General features: G+C 40.0%; 1 protein-coding gene across 3 annotated transcripts in view; it reads left to right on the top strand.

Moving 5' to 3' along the window:
- Positions 1 to 23,541, top strand: part of Pde11a (phosphodiesterase 11A) — a 514,960-nt gene that overhangs the window by 426,915 nt on the left and 64,504 nt on the right. For all 3 annotated transcript variants that reach the window (XM_087200903.1, XM_004857742.4, XM_087200900.1), the window contains exons 14-15: positions 9,237 to 9,327; positions 12,975 to 13,075. In XM_087200903.1, coding sequence (XP_087057029.1) covers positions 9,237 to 9,327; positions 12,975 to 13,075 — 192 coding nt within the window. The remainder of the gene's footprint in view (positions 1 to 9,236; positions 9,328 to 12,974; positions 13,076 to 23,541) is intronic.

Raw genomic sequence — 23,541 nt, 5'->3', positions numbered from 1 at the left:
CAAATTTGCCCTTCAAGTCATGCTTGTTGATTTGGTCTGTCTCTTGACCTCAGTCAGATAACAAAGCTCAGATTTTAAAGGGCCTATATTTTCCTCCCCGAATATTTGCCTTCATGGCATAACAAACTTTTGGGGCCTGCTGCTCTCAAATCTGGTTTTGAGACTACTCCAATGAAAGCAGTCTTAGATTTTTGATGAAGGAAAATATGTCTTCCAAGATACTTTTAATGATGGATAGTATATAAGCTGGAGTGAACTAAGGCCCCATATAAGGGCCTAGTATCTTCTCATCCCTACCCTCACGGAAAGGTGGAAAGCAGAAAAAAGAATTTCATAAATACAGCGATTTATGAAATAGGCAACTATTTGCCCTGCACATAGTGCATGGATAGAATAATCTGTCTCTGAGCAAGTTGTACTGGTCAAGATAGTCAGTGCCTGGTGGCTAAAGCCACAGAGCTCAGGGATACTGGAAATATGACCAAATCTCAGATCTCTGGACCCTTTATATTGAGGGTCCCATTTTACTGTTCTTTGTACTATGTATCTGTAAACAAAATGATACAGGAGGTCTGAGGTCTGAAGATGGAAAGAAAAGCTGTAGGGGATGGAAGTGAGGGAAGGCTTCGGTAAAGAGATGATATTAACTTTGCGGGGGGGTGCCGGGGATCGAACTCCGGACCTTGCACTTGCGAGACAGGTGACGGAACCACTGAGCTAAATCCCTGGCCAAGATATCAACTTTAAAATGACTGAAAGCAGGGTTCCCAGAACAAGTCAACCTCTATTATCTGAAGTTTCAATCGCTTGCTCGGTGTTAACAGGTTTCTCTCAGCTTATCCCTCTCTGTTCCCCAAATATCTACCAACTGAGACCTTGGAGCCCTGGACCCTTGCATGTGCTCCTGGTCTAGCAGATGAATTTTGGTTTTATGTCTTCTTCCATCTGTCCTGCATCCTATAGTCCACCCCTTCGCCCTTCTCTTATCAATATCCAATACCCTATCATTTCTCAACGTTCTTAAATGTCTGTGACATCTGTTCTGCAAAAACTCAGCCCTGGCTCAGTCTAACAATTCAATTTCTTGCTCTTCTGCCTAGACTAGTAAGGGCTTTGGGAGAAAATGTCACAGTTGTGAGAGTTTGAGACATATCAAATATATATTCTTCCAACTCGGCTGAGCGCTCAGTACTCTTTACTAATCTTTCTGTGTCCCCAGCCAGCTCCATCCCCTATGGCTCTTAGCCAGTTACAGGCACCAAATGTTCTCCCTTCCTAACCCACCTCCCCCACACAGTCAGCAGATCACCTTGCCTCCCACTTCAACGAGAAAATTGAGGCCATCAATCGAGAACTCTCTCAATTTCCTCCCCTGCCACCTACAAACTTATCTATCCATTCCCATCCTCTCCTCCTCCCTTCCTATCTCAGCAAAAGTGCTGTCCTTCCCCATCAGAGGCTAATCCCCTCACCCCTGCTTTGCATCCCTTCCTTGCTCTACCCCTTGGGACATTGTGCCATCAATCTCCCTCTCTCTCCCCTCTGTCTACTGGCCACTTTCTCCTGGTGCTCTGCATCCTATTAATATGAACAGTCCTCCCTCATCTTGAAAAATTCCACTTTATGCCACTTCTCTCTAGCTTTTGTTGTATTTCCTTCATTCTTTCTCTGTTAAGCTTCCTGGAGGGTTGTTTGTGTTGGTTGTCTTCACTACCCGCAACTCTTGCCCTTCCACATGGCTTCCAGTTTTTTCTTACCAGAAAAACTGTGCTCAGTAATGGCCCCTTCTCTCAAAGCTGTTGGACCCTTTTATTGTCCTTTTTTCTTTACTCTTCTTATTGTGAGATGTATTTTCTCATTCCCTCCTTTGTACCTCTCCTTTTTTCCTAACAGAGGATTTTCGTCTACCTCTGTAGCCTCCTGCTCATTTACTTCAAGGCCTTTCCTGTAGCCTATCCTTCACTGCTAATGTCTCATTTGTCTCTTGCTTTTTCTGGCCCTTCCTGTGGAGCCTCTACCTACTTGCTCATAAATCCCAAGTCCATTTCTTTGAACCATAATTTGCATCTTATTTCCAGGCACTTATCCTGGTGCTTAAGGGATTCCTCCTATTGGAATTCCCACAGTCAACTCATTCTGTCTCTCCCTACATGCATGTCTCTCTGTCTCTTATACTCCATCCCAGTGAATGGACCCAACCAAAACCTGCAGGTCTCTCAGGCTCCCCTCAAGTCAGCTCCTCCTCTGCATTCTTAGGATAACTATTGTTTCTTTGCCTCTTTCTTGGATTGCTGCCACAAACAGCCCAACTCTCCTTCATTCTGCTTGGCACTCCAGAATGCTCTTTGGAATTCCAAAGCTCATCAGGTCATTTCCCTTGTCAGTTTTTTATGCTTTCATAATACATGGCTATTCTTTTTCAAAAGTGTACATCTCACTCTATTTTAATTGTTAGCTTATGGGTGTGTCTCCCTTTCCATTAGTAGCTGCAACTAAAGAGGTCCAGAAACATAATAAACACACAGTAAATGTCTACTGAATGAATGAGATTTTATCCTATTTTAATATTTACTTTTCAATAGATTTTCCTGATTTATTAAGCAGATGTGACTTTTTATAGATTATTATAAAAGAAACCCTTAAACACATAGCTTTGAGGCTATACTGAAGATCTAGAGCCCCTTGAATTGTAAACCATACAGGCTTTCATTATAACATCTGAGAGTTCCTTATTTTAAGTCCTTATCTGTCTACTTATTTTTTAGGATTCCTGTCTCTTCTATTCCAATGAGACCATTGTCAGTATATCTCCCTTTATCATTCTCTCTCCCATCCCTCACTCTTTTACTACTTCTGCCAAGAAGAAATAAAAATACTAGATTGTGTCTGTAAACCAAGAGTGAGCACTCTGTGGGTTCTTTCTTTTTTTTTTCTTTTTTTTTGTTACCGGGGATCAAACTTGGGTCCTTGAGCTTGCAAGGCAGGCAGCAGAAGCACTGAGCTAAATCCCCGGCCAGAGTTTTTGGCGGGGGGGGGGGGGGAGGTTTGTGGATTCTTTCTAAGAGTCAAATGCACAGTAGTTGTACTTGGATAGTACTTCCTCTTCCAGAGTGCTTGTGCATCATGCTGGAAGAAGCAGCTCTTCTTTTCTTGTTGTTGTCGTTGTTGTTTTTGGTACCAGGGATTGAACTCAGGTCCTTGCGCTTGCAAGGCAAGCGACAGAACCACTGAGCTAAATCCCCGGCCCGAAGCAGCTCTTCTTGCTAGTTGACCCCTCAGCTGTTTGGACCAAGAGTACACAGCTAATCAAAATTGAGCCAATCAGATCTTCACTCCCAGGACTGTAGAGTTGGATTACTATGTTATTGAGTCTTTTAGCTGCAGGGATCCAAGCTGCAGGTCCACATAGACTTGGGAGCAGGGGCTGCCATTTTGGGAAAGCTATTCTGACCATATCCCAGATGTATGGAAAAAACCAAGATGGCCGGCCAGTTTACAGAGAAGAGAAAAGAATGAAGCTGATAATCAGAGAGAAGCCAAAAGGAGGGACTGTGTAACCCAAGATAAAGATAGAAAAATCAGGCTTGGTCCCAAGTCCTCCCCTAGCTGCTCTTATTTCCAGGAGACTTGGCCACACTTGTGACACTTGAGCCCCCTCAGCATTCCTAGTCCCATTTAACCAAACCTCTTCTTAGAGAAGATGGTGCTACTTCGTTTTTTGTTTTTTGCAACAATCCCAGAGACAATGAAAACTATAATTTTTTTATTCTTTGCTGTGTCATAAGCCCTCACCAAATTTCTATAGATATTTTTGTCTTCATTTTACAGAAGAAACTGAGCCTCAGGGAGGTAAGTGATTTGCCCAGATTCATCTACCTAGCATGTGGTAGAGCAGAGTTTGGACCTGTGCTGCCTGATCCCAAAAGCCATTTTTTGAATAGCTGTATCATACTCCTTCCATGACTTTGTGACAGTTATTTTGGACCTTTGAGCTTCCAGTTTATTGGCTGTCTTGTCAGATATGTGAGCTCTGGAAAACTAAAATACATTTTGACAATTCAACTTGTGGAACCATAAAAATAGTAGAATTGAATTAAACCTAAGTAGTCATATTCTTCATTGTCTTAATTTTACAAAAATGAGAATTGAGAAAAAAAAAAATGAGAACTGAGGTCCCAAAATCTCAAGTCATTTATAGAATACTAAACAACTTCTATACATAGTAGATAGACATTAATCAAGTCACTGATGCTAGATTTCATTTTCTTTTTGCATCCTCATGTCACAGGATCAAATCGGTCTGCTCCAACATGTGTTTCCTCAAGATGACTAACCTTGTACACATTTCACCAGCTCATGGGATGTCTGCAGCCCTGCATCTACCTAATGGAGTCACTTTTGAACTTAGGACACTTCATGGCAGGCCTACCTAACCTAAGATTTTTCTTTGACAATAAATCCTGAGACATTTTTTATATCACAGTGAAGGAACTTACTTTTTATGATTGGAATAAGATTCATTCAGTGAGTGTACTATTGTTCAGAAAGTCCCTATGAAGAAACTATATTCTTTTCTCCTTTTTTACTCCTATAATTGAGTGAGTGGTTACTATATTCAAGGCCCTGAGCTAAGCATTGTGGGAAAAATCAAGAAGTATAGCGAACAACCCCTTTTCTTAAAGTATTCACAGTCTATTTCCAACCTTTCAAGAGTTTCGGAAATGGAATTTAAAGGCGCCAATTATTATGTGCCAAAGCATATGCTACCTTTTTTCATATATAAGGCTATAAAGAAACAGGAGACATTTAGCAAGGGACAAATTACTATATAAAATGCAAAATGCCTCTACAATAAAAAGTGTGACTTCAGTTAGAGCACAATTTGATTTATACTCTTAGCCTTTCTGATGAGTGACCCTTTGCATTTTCATATTTTATTCTTAATTTGTGAGTATTTGAGTACGTGCAGTGAGTGATCAATAGGTAGAAGAGGGCAGCAATACCACAGTGCTTTAAAACTGCTCGTTCACACCTCTCCCATTTTCTCCAGGGACAGTGTTCCCCACTCATCCCCTTCTCTATTACAGCTGCCCCTGATGATTAAATATCAGCACCGAGCAGCTCTGTAGTATATTCTCTGAGGAGACTTCTTCTATTCATTTCTAGCATAATCTCTTATACTCATTTCTTGGGAATGAAAACCCATCTTGTCGCTTTCGGCCAGGTCCCAGAAGTGAAATACTGGGGCACATTAATCTGCCATGACAGCCTAATCCCATTCCTCACCACCTCCCAACAATTCTCCATTTCCTAATTACCTCTCATCATTTTCCTTTTTAAAGTCTCCGTTAAGCCATGGCAGAACACTGCCATTAAGTCTTTTTTCCCAAAGAATATGCATATCTAGGGAAGTTATGAAGGTCATTTCAATTTGCACAGTGCGTGTTGTACAAGGAACTGTGCCTGGCAAAGTGCTGAATGCCTGCAGAAATAAAATCTTAACTTTGACTTTTCTTCTTAACAAGTTTCTCCTCAGTACATTGCCTGTTCAAAAAGGAGAAACTTTAGTGTTTTGGATGATCGAGACAACGATGCTCATCGTAAATATCTACATATATAAATGCACTAGGTTTCCTCTCCCTATACACACACCCTACCTATACATAATCATATTTTCACAAACACAGTATCTGTGCCTCAGAACCACTCATCTGATGCATATATTAACTATAGACAATTGAAGTGAGGTGTGGTATTAAAATCACTATTTTCCATATGTGATTACTTTGTTATTATTTAGTTTGAGTGGTTTTCTTTTCATATGTTAGATGAAAAAGCAGAAGTATACCTTTACACAAACTGTATGACAAGAAAGACTTAGCTTCTTTAAAAAATACTTTTGTGATCAGTTAAAAGTGAATACTGCTTCGTGTTTTGTTCTCCTCCTACAGAGTTTCAATGCACATTTTCACATATGAAAGCCTCTGGAAAATCTTACAATACAGAAACAGTTTAAATTTTTGAAGCCAGCATTTCCCAAACTTGTTTGACCATGGAACCCTTTGAATTTCTGCCCTTTATTCCTTCTGACATTCCAAGGAACCAGTGTTCTGTAGAATACTTTTCAATAAAGCTTATCCTACCAGATAGGTTTTACTCCTAGTTGTGTCAGGTTTTATGGGTTTTGCTCCTTCCCGGTGGTCCTAGGAAGTTCACAGTACATAATGGTAGATATAAGCAGCCCTCTCAGTGAGCCTTAGCCTGACAAAGAAGCACCAAGAGATTTGGACATCTTAGAAATTCAGACAGGAACAAAAACCTAATAGCCTAATACAAGGGATCCATATAGAAATGGAGATACTCCTGCTTAAATGATTGTACTGTAGAAAACTCAGAGTAAGCACCACACTCCATTCTCTGGATGTCCACAATGGCACCCCCAACTTATAGATGTGTAAGCATTTTTAATGTAAGACTGGTCAGAAAACTTCCTCAACACAATTATAGGGGACTTCCTGAAAGTAAGATCCACATCTGAGGTATCTTTGTCTTCCACAGGGGTCTGGCACAATGGTCATTGATGCTTATTGGTTGGATTGAATGAATGATAGATGAATGAATGGATGGATCACAATGTCTTCCTGAGCTTTCATAGCATTAGTCTGCTTCTGTTGCAAAACTTACCTATTTTCTGTGATTAAAGTGGTATTGTGAGAGGGCAGGCAGTGTAGAATGGAATTACTGAAGGGAACAAGAGTGAATCTGATGAGAAAGCTGCTTAAACCATGGACAGTCACACACCTGCTTTTACATAAACACTCTAAGAGTCCTGAGGAAGCACAATAGTTCAGAAGCCACATAAGGGGAGAGAGAAGGTGACAGGGGAAGCATCACAGTGCTTGTTATAAGGTGTCCCCTGGTTAAAAGAAAAAAAATCTCCTTATTCATCTTGAACAAAGAAAATTTAAAGTGACTCGTGATCATCTAACTGATTTAACTTTCATGGGTTCTGCTAAACCAGTGCAAATAAAGGAAGAGAGAACATTTCTGCATCTTGACTCTCCAGACTCTGCTCAGGAACTGTTATCAGCGCCGCCCACCTTGCAAGCGCAAGGTCCTGAGTTCAATCCCTGGTACCAAAAAAAAAAAAAAAAAAAGAACTGTTATCGGGATTCACACCAGTGAGTGAGTTCTATTTGAGCACAGCTGCTTAATAGAGAAGAATCACAGGAATCTGAGCCTGTGTTAGCAATTACACTAATAGAATTCGGAATTAAATTTTGAAAGCTTCTTTCACTGCTAACAACCAGCTGAATAAAAATGGAGAATCGAATATCAGAGATGTTTGCTATAATTATCATTTTTACAATGTAATAAGATTGATGCTAGCTGGCTGTGTGACCTTAGAAAAGTTGTATAACTTCTCTGAGCCTTCCTTTCCTGGTGTGTAAAATGAGAAAATAATGCTTCCTATTTTGTAGTTGTTATCAGGACTACATGAAATAGCACATTAAGAGGTTGATATGTTTCTTAGTGCATGGTAGGCACACTTATTACTGTCAACCTTCCCGTTTTAACTATAATCTCCAGACATCCCACTATAAGCTTATTCGCCAACAACTAATATTCTTTTTGGTACCGGGGATCGAACTCAGGACCTTGCACTTGCAAGGCAGGTGGCAGAACCACTGAGCTAAACCCCAACCACTAATATTCTTAAAAGCATTTACTCCATGCCAGGTACTCAGAATTTCAATAGCCAAGACAGAATGTGCATTTTGAAACATGTATTTTCATAGAAATGTAAGACATAAAGTAACTAGCATTAGATATGAATCCATCATTAAGGTTGGCCTGGCAAATTTTTACTTATTCATTGATATTAGGTAAGGCAAGATTTAAAGAAATAACACTGATTAAAATCTAGTGCTTCCTTACTAAACTTCTTCATTGTAATTCCTAGTAACCCTAATCACCCTTTCATTATGTGGTGAGCTCTGAGTCTGTCCAAGGATTGCAGTCCTCTTTACCCCAGAAACTGACTATGGTTTTGGGCTGCCCCACACCAGAGGTGAAGAGTAGCTTAGGACAGAAATTCCTCACATTACATTCATATGTAGTCTTTTCCCTTCTCACTTGTACTAGTAGGACAGGCTGTGAGCTGTGAAGCTCCAGCATTTCCAGTTGAAGGCCAAATTCTCCTTTCCATGTCCAGACCCTCCTCAATAAACTAGAGAACACAGGGACCTTGAGATGTCCTCAACCTGAATCCCAGAACTTTTTTTTTTTTTTGGTACCAGAAATAGAACTCAGGACCTTGCACTTACCAGGCAGGTGTGGCACCACTGAACCAAATCCCGAGCCCTCAGGACTTTAATCTGTGGGATTCTCTGAATCTCTCTTGACTCTTAACATGGTCTAATTCTTTCCAGGAAGTTGGAAATGAGTGTGCTTTAAATTAACACTTTAGTGACCTGACATTGTTGAGGGATGGGTTGTTCTATGTAAATACCTGTAACTCAAAGAAATCCTATCACATATCTATTAATGTCTTATTTATTTGAAGTGGAAATACCCGTATGTGTCTTGATTATTAATATGATATAGGCTGAAATCTACTCCAGGCAGGCACTGTGGTAGATAATTTAAAATATTTTATTACAGTCTCATTAATAACAGGCAAGGTATATAGAGCCATCATATTACAGATGAAGAAGCAGAGCCTTGAAGAGGCCGAGGAACTGTCCAAAGCTGCTAAGTAGAGGCAGTATTGAGACTCAACTTCAAATCCAGGGAGCACTGCAGAGTTCTATGTGAGTTATCATAGTGTGACTGGGACAAGGGAACCTAACAGAAAGTTGTCAGCCTAAGTAAAATAGATATACTGGATTCTGCAGAATATTCATACAATGTTGGTATGAGAGTGCTCTGGACATTCAGAAGACATGAGGATTAGTTCATGACAATTACAGTGATACCCAGAACCAGAAATTGTCTTTCACCCCACAACACCTAGATTGGACCAGAAACACCATTTTACAATGTGTTAGTATTTATATTGTCATGTTATTTTTTTCTTATGCTTATATCTCATCTTTCTTAATTGTCTATAAATTTCTTACAGGCAAGGACTGTGCCTCAAAAAACACTTCAGTTGTCGCTAATAGGAAAAGCAGTTCAATCCATAGTAGGTTCGGGTGAAGGTCATGCTCACTCCACCTTCTGTCCTCTTTCAGGAGTGGCTCTGCGCTGGCCCAACTCTATGGGACCTCGGCTACCTTAGAGCACCACCATTTTAACCATGCTGTGATGATCCTTCAAAGTGAGGTACAGCCTGCTCCATTCCCCGCCTTGCCAGAAGACCACCTGTCTGGTTCCTACCTTTCCTTCTTTATAGTTCCATGGGCAGATATGGAGAAGAGGGAAGAACATGCCTAGGTCAAGCTACTGGGTCTTGGTGGCTTTCATGAATCTTTTAAATACCTGGCTGAGGACCTTGTTCAAATTCTTCCTCAGGTGACTCAGCTGGGTTTCATCCAATAATGACATGGTTCATTTGAAGGCTTCGTCCACAGGGGACCAGGTATAGAGTGCTTGCTACCACAGTTCCGTCTTGTCTTCCTAGAGGAACACAGAATCTCACAAAGGGAGTGACTTGATCCAAGTACTGAAGGGCCCAACATTCCCATTCTTGTGACCCAAAGCCATTCTAAAAGATGGTAGAAGCAAAAACCTGGTGAGAGAGTTACACTTTATTAGCACGATAGAGAAAAACCTATAAAAGATGAAAGAACTTAAAATTGCTGGTGGGCCCAGTTTAAAAGTTTGAACTGCAGCTAAACCTGTGACCCAGGGCTAAGGCCATATGCCTTATTTTGCTTCTTGTGGCAATGCAGGAGTTGGAAGTAGTTTGGTTTTATACTTTTAGTTTTCTGCAGAGAAAAACAGAAATGACTGACTCTGGCTGAGACATCTGAGTTTTAAATTGCCAGAAAAGGATCTGTTTAATTTTCTGCAGCCGTACAGAGATTTTTTTTCGAGGCCAGGAAGGGATCATCTGTTCCCCATTATTTGTCAGTTCTCTAACTGTGCCATTAATTATTATTATTATCATCATTAAGGCCCCGCTTCGCTGGAATGGCATCATTAAATATGGAGGGTTTTTTCCTCCAGCCTATGTTGAGAACGCTTTTGCAATATCATGAAAGCCTTCGACCCCATAAAGGATAGTCGCTGCTCCAGAACATGAATGCAGGCAGGGCAGGGCAAACCTGCTAGGGGTGAGGTAGTTTCAATGGTGAATGAAGCACCAGGCTTAAGCTCTCAGTAACTGACAGAAGCCAGCATCATGGCATTTGTGGCTCTGGAATTTTCCTACAAAAGCAGTGTTTTAGCAGGGCTCTGTAGAAGAGGATAGGAAAGACAGGAAGCACTTGGGTTCAGACTACATTTGTTTCGCCGGCAAATGCTATGAGTTTACACCTCTGACCCCAGAAAGCCCCACCTTTGTCATAACAAGGATTATAAACAGGATGTCAGGTTTCCTCAGGGAAACAACCCCCATGCCCTCTGACTTGTGTCTGAGTGAGCATAATACGTAGGCCGCCTTCGCTCTGGGCTCTTAGGAGTGACAGAGAGGCCAGTAGTAATGGAACCTTGCACTCAGTGCCTGCTGTGATGCCCAGGGGCAGAAAGGCTAGATGGCTTGAGGAAGGTTGTCCCAGACCTAACCTGTCCATATTTGCCGTTCTTTTGGTTCTTTCCACATTCCCTGCTTATTTAAATAGCCTTAGAAACAGGGCTTCATGGAGACTCAGCTCTACTTCAGGGGACCAAATCTGGAAACATTGTGCAAGGCCAGTTGCATATAAACAATATACCGGATGCGTATTAACTTTCCCTAAAAATTAAAGCAGACCTGGCTAACTTTGTGAGTTTGCTCACTGGAAATGGAATTAGCTACTTACGTCCTTTAAAAGTAGTAAGATAGGGCCAGGGATTTAGCTCAGTGGTTATGCCGCCTGTCTCGAAAGCACAGGGACCCAAGTTCGATCCCCAGTACCAAAAAAAAATAAATAAAATAAAATAAAAGTAGTAAAATGGGGGCCAGGGATTTAGCTCCATGGTTTCGCCACCTGCTGCGCAAGCGCAAGGACCCAAGTTCGATCCCCGGTACCAAAAAAAAAAAGTAGTAAAATGCACACCCTCGCAAAATAAGCAAGTTCAGACTAGTTTTCTCTTTGAACATTAACGTTTACTGAACTTGCTTCTCAGGCCTGTATTTCTTTCACTGGGCGATGTTGAGTGTGTGCTGGGTCTAAACTGATTATTTTTCCATAATTTTTTCAAAGGCCTCAGAATACCCGCTTGTGATTGATCCATGGGGCAATGCTCAGGCAGAAAGATGTGGGCAGAATTACGGTGCAGCATTCCTTTAGTTGTTGGTCTTCCTCTTAATGGCTGAATTAAGGGTCTGGAAGAGTTCATTTGAAAATTATTATTAATATTGGACTTGGTCCCAGGTAAAACCAATATACTCTCATCTTTAAAGAATGACGGGTTCACCCAGTGAGATAAATTGACTCAGGGGAGCAGATTATCATGTGGTGCCTGGTAGGAGAATTTACTAGTTGATATTTCTGGTTCCTTGAAAGAATTAATTTACCTCTCGATAGGGAATAGTTTATTATCAGACAGTCATTTGCCCCTTCTCCACCATCTCCTGGCTCTCAACACTCAGTTTTAAAAGGTCCATTTTTTAGGCCACATGCTTATAAGTTCATACTTTATGCTAAGAAAATCTGACTTTTCAAGCATAGTAAGTGAATTGTTGATCATGTCACCGAAAGACTTTCACTCTACTAAAAACAGTGAAGCTGCCTAGAGAAGCTCAAACAAATTTTGAAGAAAAAAACCCATATTTTTCATAGGTTTGGACAGAAAGCTTATAACTGGAACTTTATGTAGGGAAAACTAGATTTTTCTATGCCAAGAACAATGCTTCATATGCCCTGCTATTCAGTAATTATTCACCATACTGAATTTAATCTACCACATGCTTTATCAAAACTTATCCTAACAGTTTGATGTGCAGTCTCTCAACTTCAGCAGCATTGACAAGTTAAGCCAGGGAGACTTTTGATTAGTTGTTTGTTTCTTTCTTTGTTTTGGTTTTGTTTTTTTGTTTGTTTCTTTTGTTTTTTGAGGCAGGGTATTGCTATGTAGTTTAGGCTGGCCTTGAACTCACTATTTAGCCTAAACTAGCCTCGAACTCATGAGATCCGCTGGTCTCAGACTCCAGATCACTGGGATTACAGACATGCACCACCATGCCCACCCCAGAGAGGACTTTGGGAGGGACCCTCCTGTGCATTGTAGGACTTTTACCAGCATCCCTGGCATCTTCCATTAGATGCCAGTAATGCCCCCACCTAGTTGTGACCATCAAAAATGTCTCCAGATATAGTCAAAAGTCCCTGTTGAGACTCTTCCCCAGTTGAGAACCACTAGTCTAATGACTTTTTCTCCTTTAAGTCGCTTGATACCACAACAAGTAGTTCCAGAATTTCAGTTAAACTATAGTAGTAAAATTGGTATTTATTTTAGGGTCACAAAAGATTCCAAAATGTTTTTCCAACTTCTCCACTATGTACTTCCATAGGAAATGGGTAATCAGGTGGAATCTTTGGCACAAACGTTCATAATAAGACCAGTTCAAACATTTTCAGAGCTTTTCTTTTGACAATGCTATGCACATAATAAATTGTTCCTCATTGGACCTCCTCAAAAACAATTCATTTCCTGGCTTCACTATGTTTGCCAGGCAATCTATTTGTATTTATACAAAATTTTATTAAGTTTTAAAAAAATGATTATTGTGTTCCCAGATATTTAATTTTCAATATAGGAAAAAAATGTAATCAACAACCAAGATTTAATGATGTCTTTTGTGACTTTTTACTTTCTCATTACAGGGTCACAACATCTTTGCTAATTTGTCCTCCAAGGAATATAGTGACCTTATGCAGCTTTTGAAGCAGTCAATATTAGCAACAGACCTCACGCTGTACTTTGAGTAGGTATTGGCATTTGATCTATTTGACAAATGAATATCTAAAGTTCCATCTTATAATTAATTTTCAGGTCCATATCAAGGGTTGCCTGTTATTCTAGCATTGATATAAATATGTAAAAGGGATAAATTTTTTAATGTTGTTTCTCCCTTACCTAAATGAAGGTTGTGTGTATAAAAGATAAGATTTGGGGCTATAATGGCAAGTTTTCCATCTTTCTTCTGTTTTATGAACTCTGTTTGAAACTCTAGGTTCTGAAACTAAGTGATGGTCATTTTTATTTTAGATACTGCCTATGACTGCTATTTTCAACTATTATTTCTGATCTGATCTATAATGGTATTGATATGATGATCATGATGATGATGATTTTGATGATAATGGTGATGATGATGAAATTTATTTTTGATGGAAAGTTGACTAGAAAGCTAAGCTTTCATTCATTCCTTGCTTCTCTTCTATTTCTATTTCTTAGAAGATCTGTCCTCCACCTTCCCACAGGACAGCCCTCTCTGAGCAGAGAATTCCACCCCTCCCAATCCCAGATGGAAATTTCTTCCTCTTCTCCCACTGACATACACAGTCATCTCCTATCTTAAAGACTAAACAACTTCTCTCCCTTAAAAAATTATTTCACAGACCTCATGGAGATCTTTAATCACTTCTCAACTTGGCTTTATTTTACTATTTTTAAACAAACAGAGCCCATTAGTTCCTCTGCTTTCTTTCCGTCCATTTACACTTTAGGGAGCATAATCCACCTCAACATTCCACATAAATTGTACTCCCAGTGGTCCCCACAGATTTCTGGTAGTTTCTTCTTTTGTTTGAGGTATCTGAAGGTTTACTGACTTCTCATTGTCAGTTTCTATTTTGCTTCCCCAACATCAAGTTTTCTTTGTTCCTCCTCTTCTAGATCTTTTTTCTCCTTTTTCCTACCTACCAGTTCTTGAACCCAGGTTCATCTCTCTCTACTCAGATTCTCCGCCTCACTTCTGTATTCTCTTGACATGGGTTGTTACTGTGTGGAGAAGATTGAAATTCTTTACTCTATCCCCCCACCCACCCACATTCTAGTCCATATCTTCGGTTTCCATCTCAAAAACCTTCAGTGTCTTCATTGATTTCTAAGAAAGTTGTAACTTTTACTTGATTTTCATGTGCCTCCATAATCTGCCTGTCTTTTTTCATTTTTATCTTCCACTTCTCCCTCACAGGATTTGTTTTCTTCGGTGAGACTAGTTTACACACCACCCTTTGAAGTATGTAGTGTCCCTCATACCCCAGTCATATCGCTGTTCCTATGTGGGACCCTGTCCCTCCACTTCCACAACTAGTTGAGTGAGCCATCCTTTAAGTTTTACTTCTTCTACCACCTTTTCTAGGATATCTCAAATCAATCCCTTTGAAATATTACTGGAGTTTGGTGTTGCATCAGTTAGAATTAGTCTCTATTGTAAGAGACCAAAAACACTGAGCAACAGCGACTCACTTCTCTGCTGCATAAAAGACATCTTGAGCTCAGCAATCTGAAATTGGTACAGTAGTTATATGAAGCCATCAGGGACCCAGGCTCCTTCTGCCTTTTTGATGCCACCTTCAATACATATTTTCCACCTCTTAGTCCAAGATAGTTACTCAAGCTCCAACCATAATGCCCACATTCCAGCCAGAAGGAAGAAGGAAAGGACAAAGAGAAAAAGGGAAAAAAAGATGATGCAAGCTATCTTCTATGAGAGTTTTCTGGAAGTTGCCACCTAACACTTCCACTTGCATTCCACTAGTCAGAATTTAGTCACTTGACCATACCTACCTTGAGGGAAAGTTGAGAAACTTATTCTTGTGTAGCCATGTGCCAGATAAAAACCAGAAATTCTACTACTAAAGAAGAAAGAAGGCAGGATGTGGGGCTACACCTGGCACCCCGTACTGCAGACTTTGCTACTAGAGTCGGTGAAGGGGTTACTACTGATGTGGTGGGAGGAGTTAGGCTGGACTGGCTTTCAGTCTCACTTTGGCATGCGAGTTAAACCTGGTGTATTGAGCCCAAGTGTCTGTATCTTCTCGCTCCTAAAACTCCTCAAAGTGATACTAAATGATTTAAAAGAAAAAAAAGGCATAAATGTACAAAGAGAAAGAGAGGGCGCACAAGTCACAAGAGCTGTCAGTACATTTTTGAAAATGAAAGGCAGACCAGTGAGTGGTAGGTGATCTAGCAGAATAGAAATAGAAGGCACAATCTACAGAAGACAGGGCTGAGCAGAGTAAGCCAGTTTGCTGTGCGCTTCCTGGCTTGGGGTATAGAGACAAACAAACAAACAAACAAACAACAAAAAAAAAAAACGTATTATGAAAGGTGGATGTGACACTGAAAGCTCAAGCAAGGAGGTTGGCAACAAATCAGCTTACTGAACCCTCTGAGCTGATGAAGGCCTCCACCAACATGGTCAGGTCGCCCCCCTTTCCTCTACCCATGAAGGCAAGAGGTTCATTCTATGGAGAAACAGAAAGAGGGGCTCTGGACTAAGGAGGAGTACAGGGTGGGAATAAGGTGTAGTGCTCAGAGGAGTGCTCAGCGTGGTGGGGGGTTCAGCATGATGGAACCAATCTCTGTATTAAAAACCCATAGTGCAGGGCTGGGGATTTAGCTCAGTGGTTTCATCACCTGCTGCGCAAATGCAAGGACCAGAGTTCGATCACCGGTACAGGAAAAAAAAAAAAAAACCCCAAAGTGCAGAGCGCAGTCACTCGAAAGCTGGGATCTCTAAGGCACACCCCTGGGGCTGTCAGATTAGCAAACAGAAACACAGAAGCCCCAGGTAAATCTTAAATTTCTTTTCTTTTTTTAATTTTAAACTTTTGATAAATAAGAAATGCTTGTTTTGGTATACATACACCCATGCACGTGCCCCCCACATGCACCCCACAAAATATTTGAGACATATGTGCATTAAAAATGTTTTATGTGAAATTCAAATTTAACTGAGCTTCCTGGATTTTGGGTTTATATAAGAATCTACCTCCTTAACACATACACACACACTCCTAGTTAGCCTTTTAATTTTTTAACTCCTTACTATTACATACAAACAGGCAGCCAAATATCACAGAATATTTTATAAACCTCCAATATGACAAACAGGGGCCAAAAAACTGCTGCTACTATCCTTGCAAAACCAAGATATTGCTTCTATTAAAAAAGAATAGGATGCTTTAAAAATGATAATAGAAGCAACCATGAAGAAGAAAGAGCTCTTAAAAATTAAAAACATTCTTGCCAAAATAAAAAGCAAAATAAAAGCATTGGAAAATACAATCAATGGATAAAAGGCAGCAAGATGGAAAAGATGCTGTTTATAATTTCATTATGTCTTTCAGTGATTCTAATTTGTTATTTATATATATTGCTTGGATAAATATAAATTTTAATTAATATCAGACATATGCTTGAAAAATAAAAATCCCAGCTCTGCTGCTACCTAGCTGTGTATCATCAGTCAAATAATTTACCTCTCTGAGCCACTTCATGTATAAAATGGAAATAATATCTTATGTGTCTTGTAAGCGGTGACACCTAAAGCAGACCTTGTTTGCTTTATAGCCCATGTATTTTTTAATTTTTATTTATTTATTTTGGTACTGGGGATCGAACTCGGGTCCTTGCACTTGCACAGCAGGCGGCGAAACCACTGAGCTAAATCCCCCGCATAGCCCACGTATTTTTCACATTTTGTGGACCTCAAGTTGGCTTAACTATCATGACCTTCCATCTTTCTCTGGATTGATATTCCTTGATTTGGAACTTATGGAAAGCCTGTGTCCTTTTAATATTTATATTTTTGTTTCTTGCTTTTGATATTTGCAGGATTTTAGGTTACTTTTCCCAAAGTAGAAATGTTTTCCCAAGCCAATTTCCAAGAGATTTTTGCGTGCACATTTGTGTGTGTGCATATGTGTGTGTGTGTGTATTACTGAAGATTGAATCCATGGCCTTTGCACTGAGCTATAGCTCCAACACTTTTCATTTTGTTTTATTTTATTTTGAGGCAGGGTCTCATTAAGTCGCTAAGTTCCGAGTAACTTTTAAAGGGGAAAAAAGTCTCAGCACTTGGAGTCCATCTATCAAGCCCTGCTGCGGATGTGCATAATCACTGAGTGACTGCGGGGATGCAGTCAAGGAAGTTGGTTGCTAGTCCTTTTCTCATTACTCTGTTCTTATCTTAATGCTGCAGCCCCAGCTAATGTTTGCTGACTCCCACAGAACCTGGCTTGCTCCCTTTTTGTCATTGTTATTGTTCTTTAAGGTTCTCAATAACTGCTCATTCTCTAATCTAGAGCTTCAGGGGATTGATTCACTCCTCTTCTAAAGCTATGCTAAAGTGTTGTCGTACTTTTACCCAAATCCCTGGGATTCATAAGGGGAAAAGTAGCTACTAAGCACTGTCACCCAGATACTTTTATTTCACAAACACATAACTGTTCTATTGGAAGGGGTCTTAGAAATGACATCATCCAAGTCATCTCTTTTATTTCGCATATCAGGCACTGAGGCCCAGATGGTTAAATAGTGCAGCTTGGGCTACATAACTAATTATTGGCAAAAGTGGGTTTTTTAGGGTTTTCCCCATAATCACTATAGTCCCTATTAAACGGATGAATCAAGAAATACTTCTTATTTGGATTAGAGATATATTATATGACAATATTGACCTTCCTAGGTGTGCTTTAATGAATTAAAATAAAAACCAGCCTGGATTCCCATGCCCTGCTCCCAAGCACAGCTGGAGACAAGGCTTGCCTATAGTTTATTTAGTTTAGAGAATAAAAGGGAGGGTTGCTGGATTGGAATAGGGAAGGGGCATAGGTGTTATAAGGACGCATTTCCTTGTTGACCACTGCTTTGGTCAGCTGGCTTGACCCTGAAGGACCATCTGAGAAGTCTCCTATCCCACATCTCAAAATTGTTCCCCAGCCCCACCCTTGTCAGGTGAACTTTTCTCTCAGGGGTGTTGACTCCCACGCACTTCAGGCTGCAGGTGACCGAAGACTGGGGAGTCAGAGCCATACCGGGCCTCCACATAGAGTCAGAGCAGGCCAGGGCAGGAAATCTGAGGTCCCCAAGGCACTTGTGGCAGGCACTGTGGTTTTAGTTGTAGTGGCCACAGCTGGAGAAAGATAGGAGGCATGAGGATGTGAAATAGCTTCTACAACTGTTTCTAGAAGTCAGATTAGTAACGGTTATTCTTCCCTGACTACTCAAATCAAAAGTCATGACAGAGTTGAAACTAAAAGAAAGCTCTTTATTTATAATTTGGGTTTCTCATGAGAGAAACCATGTGATATTGAATCTTGTGTGTCTGATTTATTTCACTTAACATTATGGTCTCAAAGAACAAAATAAATGATAGATAATAGGAAATAGGGAGATAGATCTTTCTCAAATGGGAAGGAGATCAAAAGATGAAGAGAGGGAAGAGAGAGGGGAAAGAGAGGGGATAAAAAAAGGAATTAAGAAAATTTATATACATTTACCAGCTCCATACCAGGAATGTAAACATTATATGCTGCAAACATGTACCAGTAAAAATGATAATTTAAAAAATTAAAAATAATAAATGCTATATATACTCCAAAAAAAAAACCCTAAAAGAAAAACTAAAAGGACGCTCCCCTCAGAGGAAAAAAGTCATTCTAGAAACAGCCAATATGGGCAAGGCATGGGCCCCTACCTTTTAGATGGTGCATGGCTCATTCCAAGGGCAGGAAGCCATACCATCTGCTAAAAGGGAAAAATGCAAGATGCGTGGAGATGTGGAAATGCTTTAAGAACAGTCACAAAAAAACTGTAATTTCTAATGGCTTTTGAGTGTCATCAGGATACTATTCCACAAATGGCATGCAAAGCAGAATTCACAAAACTAAAAAACAAAAATAAATAAACAAAACTCTTGGTGTGAATGGCTAGGTTTCACAACTAAAGTCTAGGGATTAATTATTCAGTCTGATTTTCCAACTCACTGAAAACTCAGTCACTGCTGAGTGATTTTCTGAAATTAATTTCCTGTGCCTATTTCTGAGTCCTGCAGTGAATAAGACTTTGATAATTAAATAGTAATTTCAACAGCTCAAGCAGAAATTAGATATACCCTATCAGTAACCAGCCATGTGACTTTGAGAGAGTCACTCACTTAATCTCTCTTTGCCTTGGTTTCCTTGTCAGCAATCCGAGGATAGGCTTTTCACCCTTGCCAATCTGCTCAGGTCCTTGTGGCAGTCGAAGGAGATTACCTATACGAAAGAGCTTTGATAATTTAAAGTACCTTATAAAAAGGAAATCATTCAGCCAGAAAACTTAATAAAATATGCCCCATAAAAGATGACAGTTGGAGTGGGCAGAGAGACAGAGAGAGTGAGAGAGATCTAAAATCATGAGTGTTAAAACTTCAAAGAGATGTCACAAATGCCCTATACCATTTGCCTTCATGTAAGTCAACAAAGATGACCTGTGCAACTTCCACAATTAGTAATGAAAGCAGCACCTGATATTTCCCAAGTGCTTACTTAGGATCTTTGCATACACATTATCCCACTTAATACTGAAAGCAGTTCTGTCAGGTAAGGCAATGCTGTTAACACATAGTCTGCCTGAGGAAACTAAGACTTGGAGAAAGTAAATTGCTCACAATGTTAAATAGTAAATCTAAGGTTAAGCCAGTAGTTGTACTTGGGATGTTTTAGACTTTCTGCCATTCTCTCTGCAGTTATTTAACTGTTAGTTTAAGAGCACGAAAGGGGAAATGGAATAAAGCGGAGTGTGGGGGTGTCAGGTCACAGCTGCTCAGGACCTGTGAGGCTGAGACCACTGTCAGAGGCTCTTTGTTTGCAGTTGAGCTAGGCTGGGGCATCAAAATTTGGCACTTGGTTTTCTTTCTTACAGTTACAGAGGTTGTTGCTATTGGGTAGCAACACATACTTAGCACCCTTACACACACACAGATTGTGATTCTGTAACACTGCATCTGTTCCCTATCAGGCCTGCTCTATGCCCAGTGTTGTCCTAAGCATTGCATGTCTTCCTATGTTATCGCTAGAATGGAGGCTCCAGGCATGCAGACAGATATCTTGGTATTTAGCTTGCTCTTGCAACTCCAAAACCTGACATGCTGTCTGCCATAATCAGTTCTCAAAATAATACCTTTTTGATATTGAATTATCTTATCCACCTGCAAGGTCAGTATTATTACCCTCCCCTTAGAGATAGATAGATACCTGAGCTTACAAAAGATGAGGTGTTGACTCAAAGTCTTCAAGTCATCTCTGATCAGGTCTCTATGCCACATTGCCTCAGTCTACTATATAAGCAGAGAATTATCCAACAATTTAGAATTTTTTTCCATTAAGTTTATTGGTACATTTTAAGTATACAATACAGTTACATTCATCATTGGGATCTTGTACCTTTACATGATGTATCTTGGTTTCCCCATTCCCCTGCCCTCCCTTCACCCCCTCCACCCTTCCCTACCTACAAAGACTTTGTTTCCCAGTGCTTTTCAGACTGGTTTTCCAACCTAATCAAACTAATCTTCAAGTTGAAAGTTTGTCACTTGCCTTTTTGGTCTTCAAACATTCATCAGCAGTTATGGGAAATGCCCAGTCTAATTGCTTTTTTGACTTTGTGTTTCCAAGATGTAGTAAGGAGCATTTCTCAAAAGCATTTGATGATAACAGCAAAATGTACTAAACTATTTTGAACTGTTTGGATTAATGGTAAGACAATTTATTTTAAAATATAGAAGGAATTCAACAAATGTTTCTACTGCTCCTCAGACAAATATATTAATTCATTCATCATTCAACAGATGTTTATTAAGAACCCGCAATGTTCTGTGTTTTCAACTTCCACAGTTGCCTGAACTCAGCTAGTAGCAATATTGGAAAGGATAAATTGATGCACAGTAAGGTGTTAATGACCGACAGAGCTTAACACATTTCTCTCTCCTGAACATTCTTGTGTTTGTACAGAGCCTGAGGAGTTAATCCACTAAAAACTATTCTAACATTAAACAAAAAGACACATGGTAGTTTGATGGAAGAAATATTTTGGTAGTTCATGACACCTTTCAAAGCATTTTGATGAATACTTATCCCATATCCCATCAACATGATATCACAATTGAATAGAAAGTGAGAAATTCATCCAATTTGGGGGGGGGGGCGGTGGTAAGACAGAAGATTGAACCCAAGGTTTTCTCACTGAGCTACATCCCCAGGCCTTTTAAAAAAATTTTTATCTTGAGACAGGGTCTCACCAAGTTACTAAGTTCCCCAGGCTAAGCTCAAATTTGCAAGCCTCCTGCCTCAGCCCACATGCAGCACCATGCCTAGCTTTATCCAACTTTTTGATGCCTTCTTCAGGCCTGCATTGTGCTATTTGCTGGGCAGGCACAGGCAAATGAGGCAGTTCTTTCCTTCGGAGCCCCAGGCACCCACAAGAAAGAGAGGAAACAGTAACAGTGTACCATACAGAGTGGCACAGCCAGAGTAACTACAGGCAGGAGCTGCAGAATGTTCCATCTAGCAGTGGCTTAAATAGCTTCTTGCCCTGGTGATTATGATTTGACTGAACTGATGGTTGGAGTCTTGTGTTACCTATTCTTCTACCATTTACAACACTTAGAGTAATTCTAGTCTTTCCATTTCCTGCCTTTTGCCAGTTATATTCATGCTATCAACACCAGCTCCACATCAAACAGAACATTTTATTCAGTATCTCACCTGGCCCTTATCAGTACTAGGGTAAAAAAAGGAAAAATTCACTTCAAAATTAAATATAGATTATTAAAATAAAATATATTTATGAAATATATTTTTTCGTTAGTCATAATCACTGAAGTTAACATCTGCATATTAATTTTCTATTCCTTGCGCTAACTTTCTATTCTGCTTTTAAGTAGAAAGTCCAGAAACCTTTCCAGGATCTGCATTTAGCCCTTAATTGCAGTTGTATAATTCACCTGTGGAACAAGCTATAAGAACATTGAGAGCTCAGAGCTCCTCCTTCATCCACCTGCCTTCCCTGCCCACTATATTCCCCACAACCCCTCCCTGGCCAGTCTGGAGCAGAAATTTCAGAGGAGTCACAGTGTTATTTTCCACTTAGCAGTAAAGCCTTCTCAACATTCATGCACTTTTAGGATGCAGAGCAGTTAGATGAATAGATAGATAATGATATGTGTATATATGCATGCATATATATATATATAATTACAAAAAGTTTCTGATTAAAATACACACAGGAATGGTGATTTCTCATTTTATAAATAAAAGATACCTTGCAGATAAATTCCAAACCAGAAAGATTTTCAATATAGTGATGGCTGACTGGTAACCAATCTTTTAAATTATTTTTGAGGGTAATTTTAGCAGTTCTGTTCAAATGATGCTTTTTTAAAGACTGCTATTTTTCTGAGTGGAACATATGTCAGCAGAGCAGGATAAAAGCCTAATAAAAACATATTTGATTATAAATGAGATTTTCCAGTAAGTTGCTTTTCACTAGCTGAGGTACTTGCTATTGTCCTTGAAAACCCAGGTTCCCAAGGATCTACGTGAGACGTTAACGATATAGCTGCTCTTGACAAAGGAGTCTGGATCCAGGGGGCATTATATAATTTTGTGGATTTTTCAAATGTTCATTTTAACCATCCTATGTTCCTAAAAATGATCCTCTTTCTAACAGTGCTGTAGATGCTTGTGCTCTTGACTGCATAATCTATACACATACACATATAGATGCTAAAAGGAACGGTTATATGGGCAAACTTATTCCCAAAGCACAGTGAATTTCCCGTTGTTGCTTTGTACTGATTGTCATGAAGGAGGCAATCAGAAACACACCACTAGCAGCTATGAACCACCAACCCAGCCTGGGCCTTCTACAGCTAGTCTTTGGAGCGTCCCTTTGTTAATGATGAACTTCTGTCTGGAATCTGCCTTGGTTGCCCTGCCTCCACAGCAGCCTCCCAAGCCATCACATCTCCTGAGGGCTGGCAGCCAAGGGTGAGCATAAACTCACAACACAAAAGGCTGCCTGGCCCCAAAGGCTTGTGCTGCACATAGTTTACCGAGATTATCTCAGAAGCTAGAAGTGGGAGGCTGGGGAATTAGTACCTACATGGATCTGCCTGTAAGTGTCCTGGAACCCAGAACTAAGCACTTCACCTTGAATGTCCTTAGCTTTAAAATGAGAGAATTATAGCAGATTTTTCTCAAAATTTCCACGCAGCTCTCACAGTCTAACTATAATAAAAACTCAAACACAGAAGTCATTCTCTGACCTGGAAATTTGATATATACATGTATTCATCTATACACACATAAATTTATGCATATACATGGATACACAGACACACACATATGCACACAGAACTCACAAATTCACAAGGAGACCCATGTGCAAGATTGT

This window comes from Heterocephalus glaber, unplaced genomic scaffold (assembly GCF_053883595.1).
Source record: "Heterocephalus glaber isolate CG9 unplaced genomic scaffold, H.glaber_assembly_v1.0 deba00000347, whole genome shotgun sequence".
In the NCBI taxonomy this organism is placed as follows: domain Eukaryota; kingdom Metazoa; phylum Chordata; class Mammalia; order Rodentia; family Bathyergidae; genus Heterocephalus; species Heterocephalus glaber.
The sequence above is the reverse complement of the archived record's forward strand: the minus strand, read 5'-3'. Positions and strand labels throughout refer to the sequence as shown.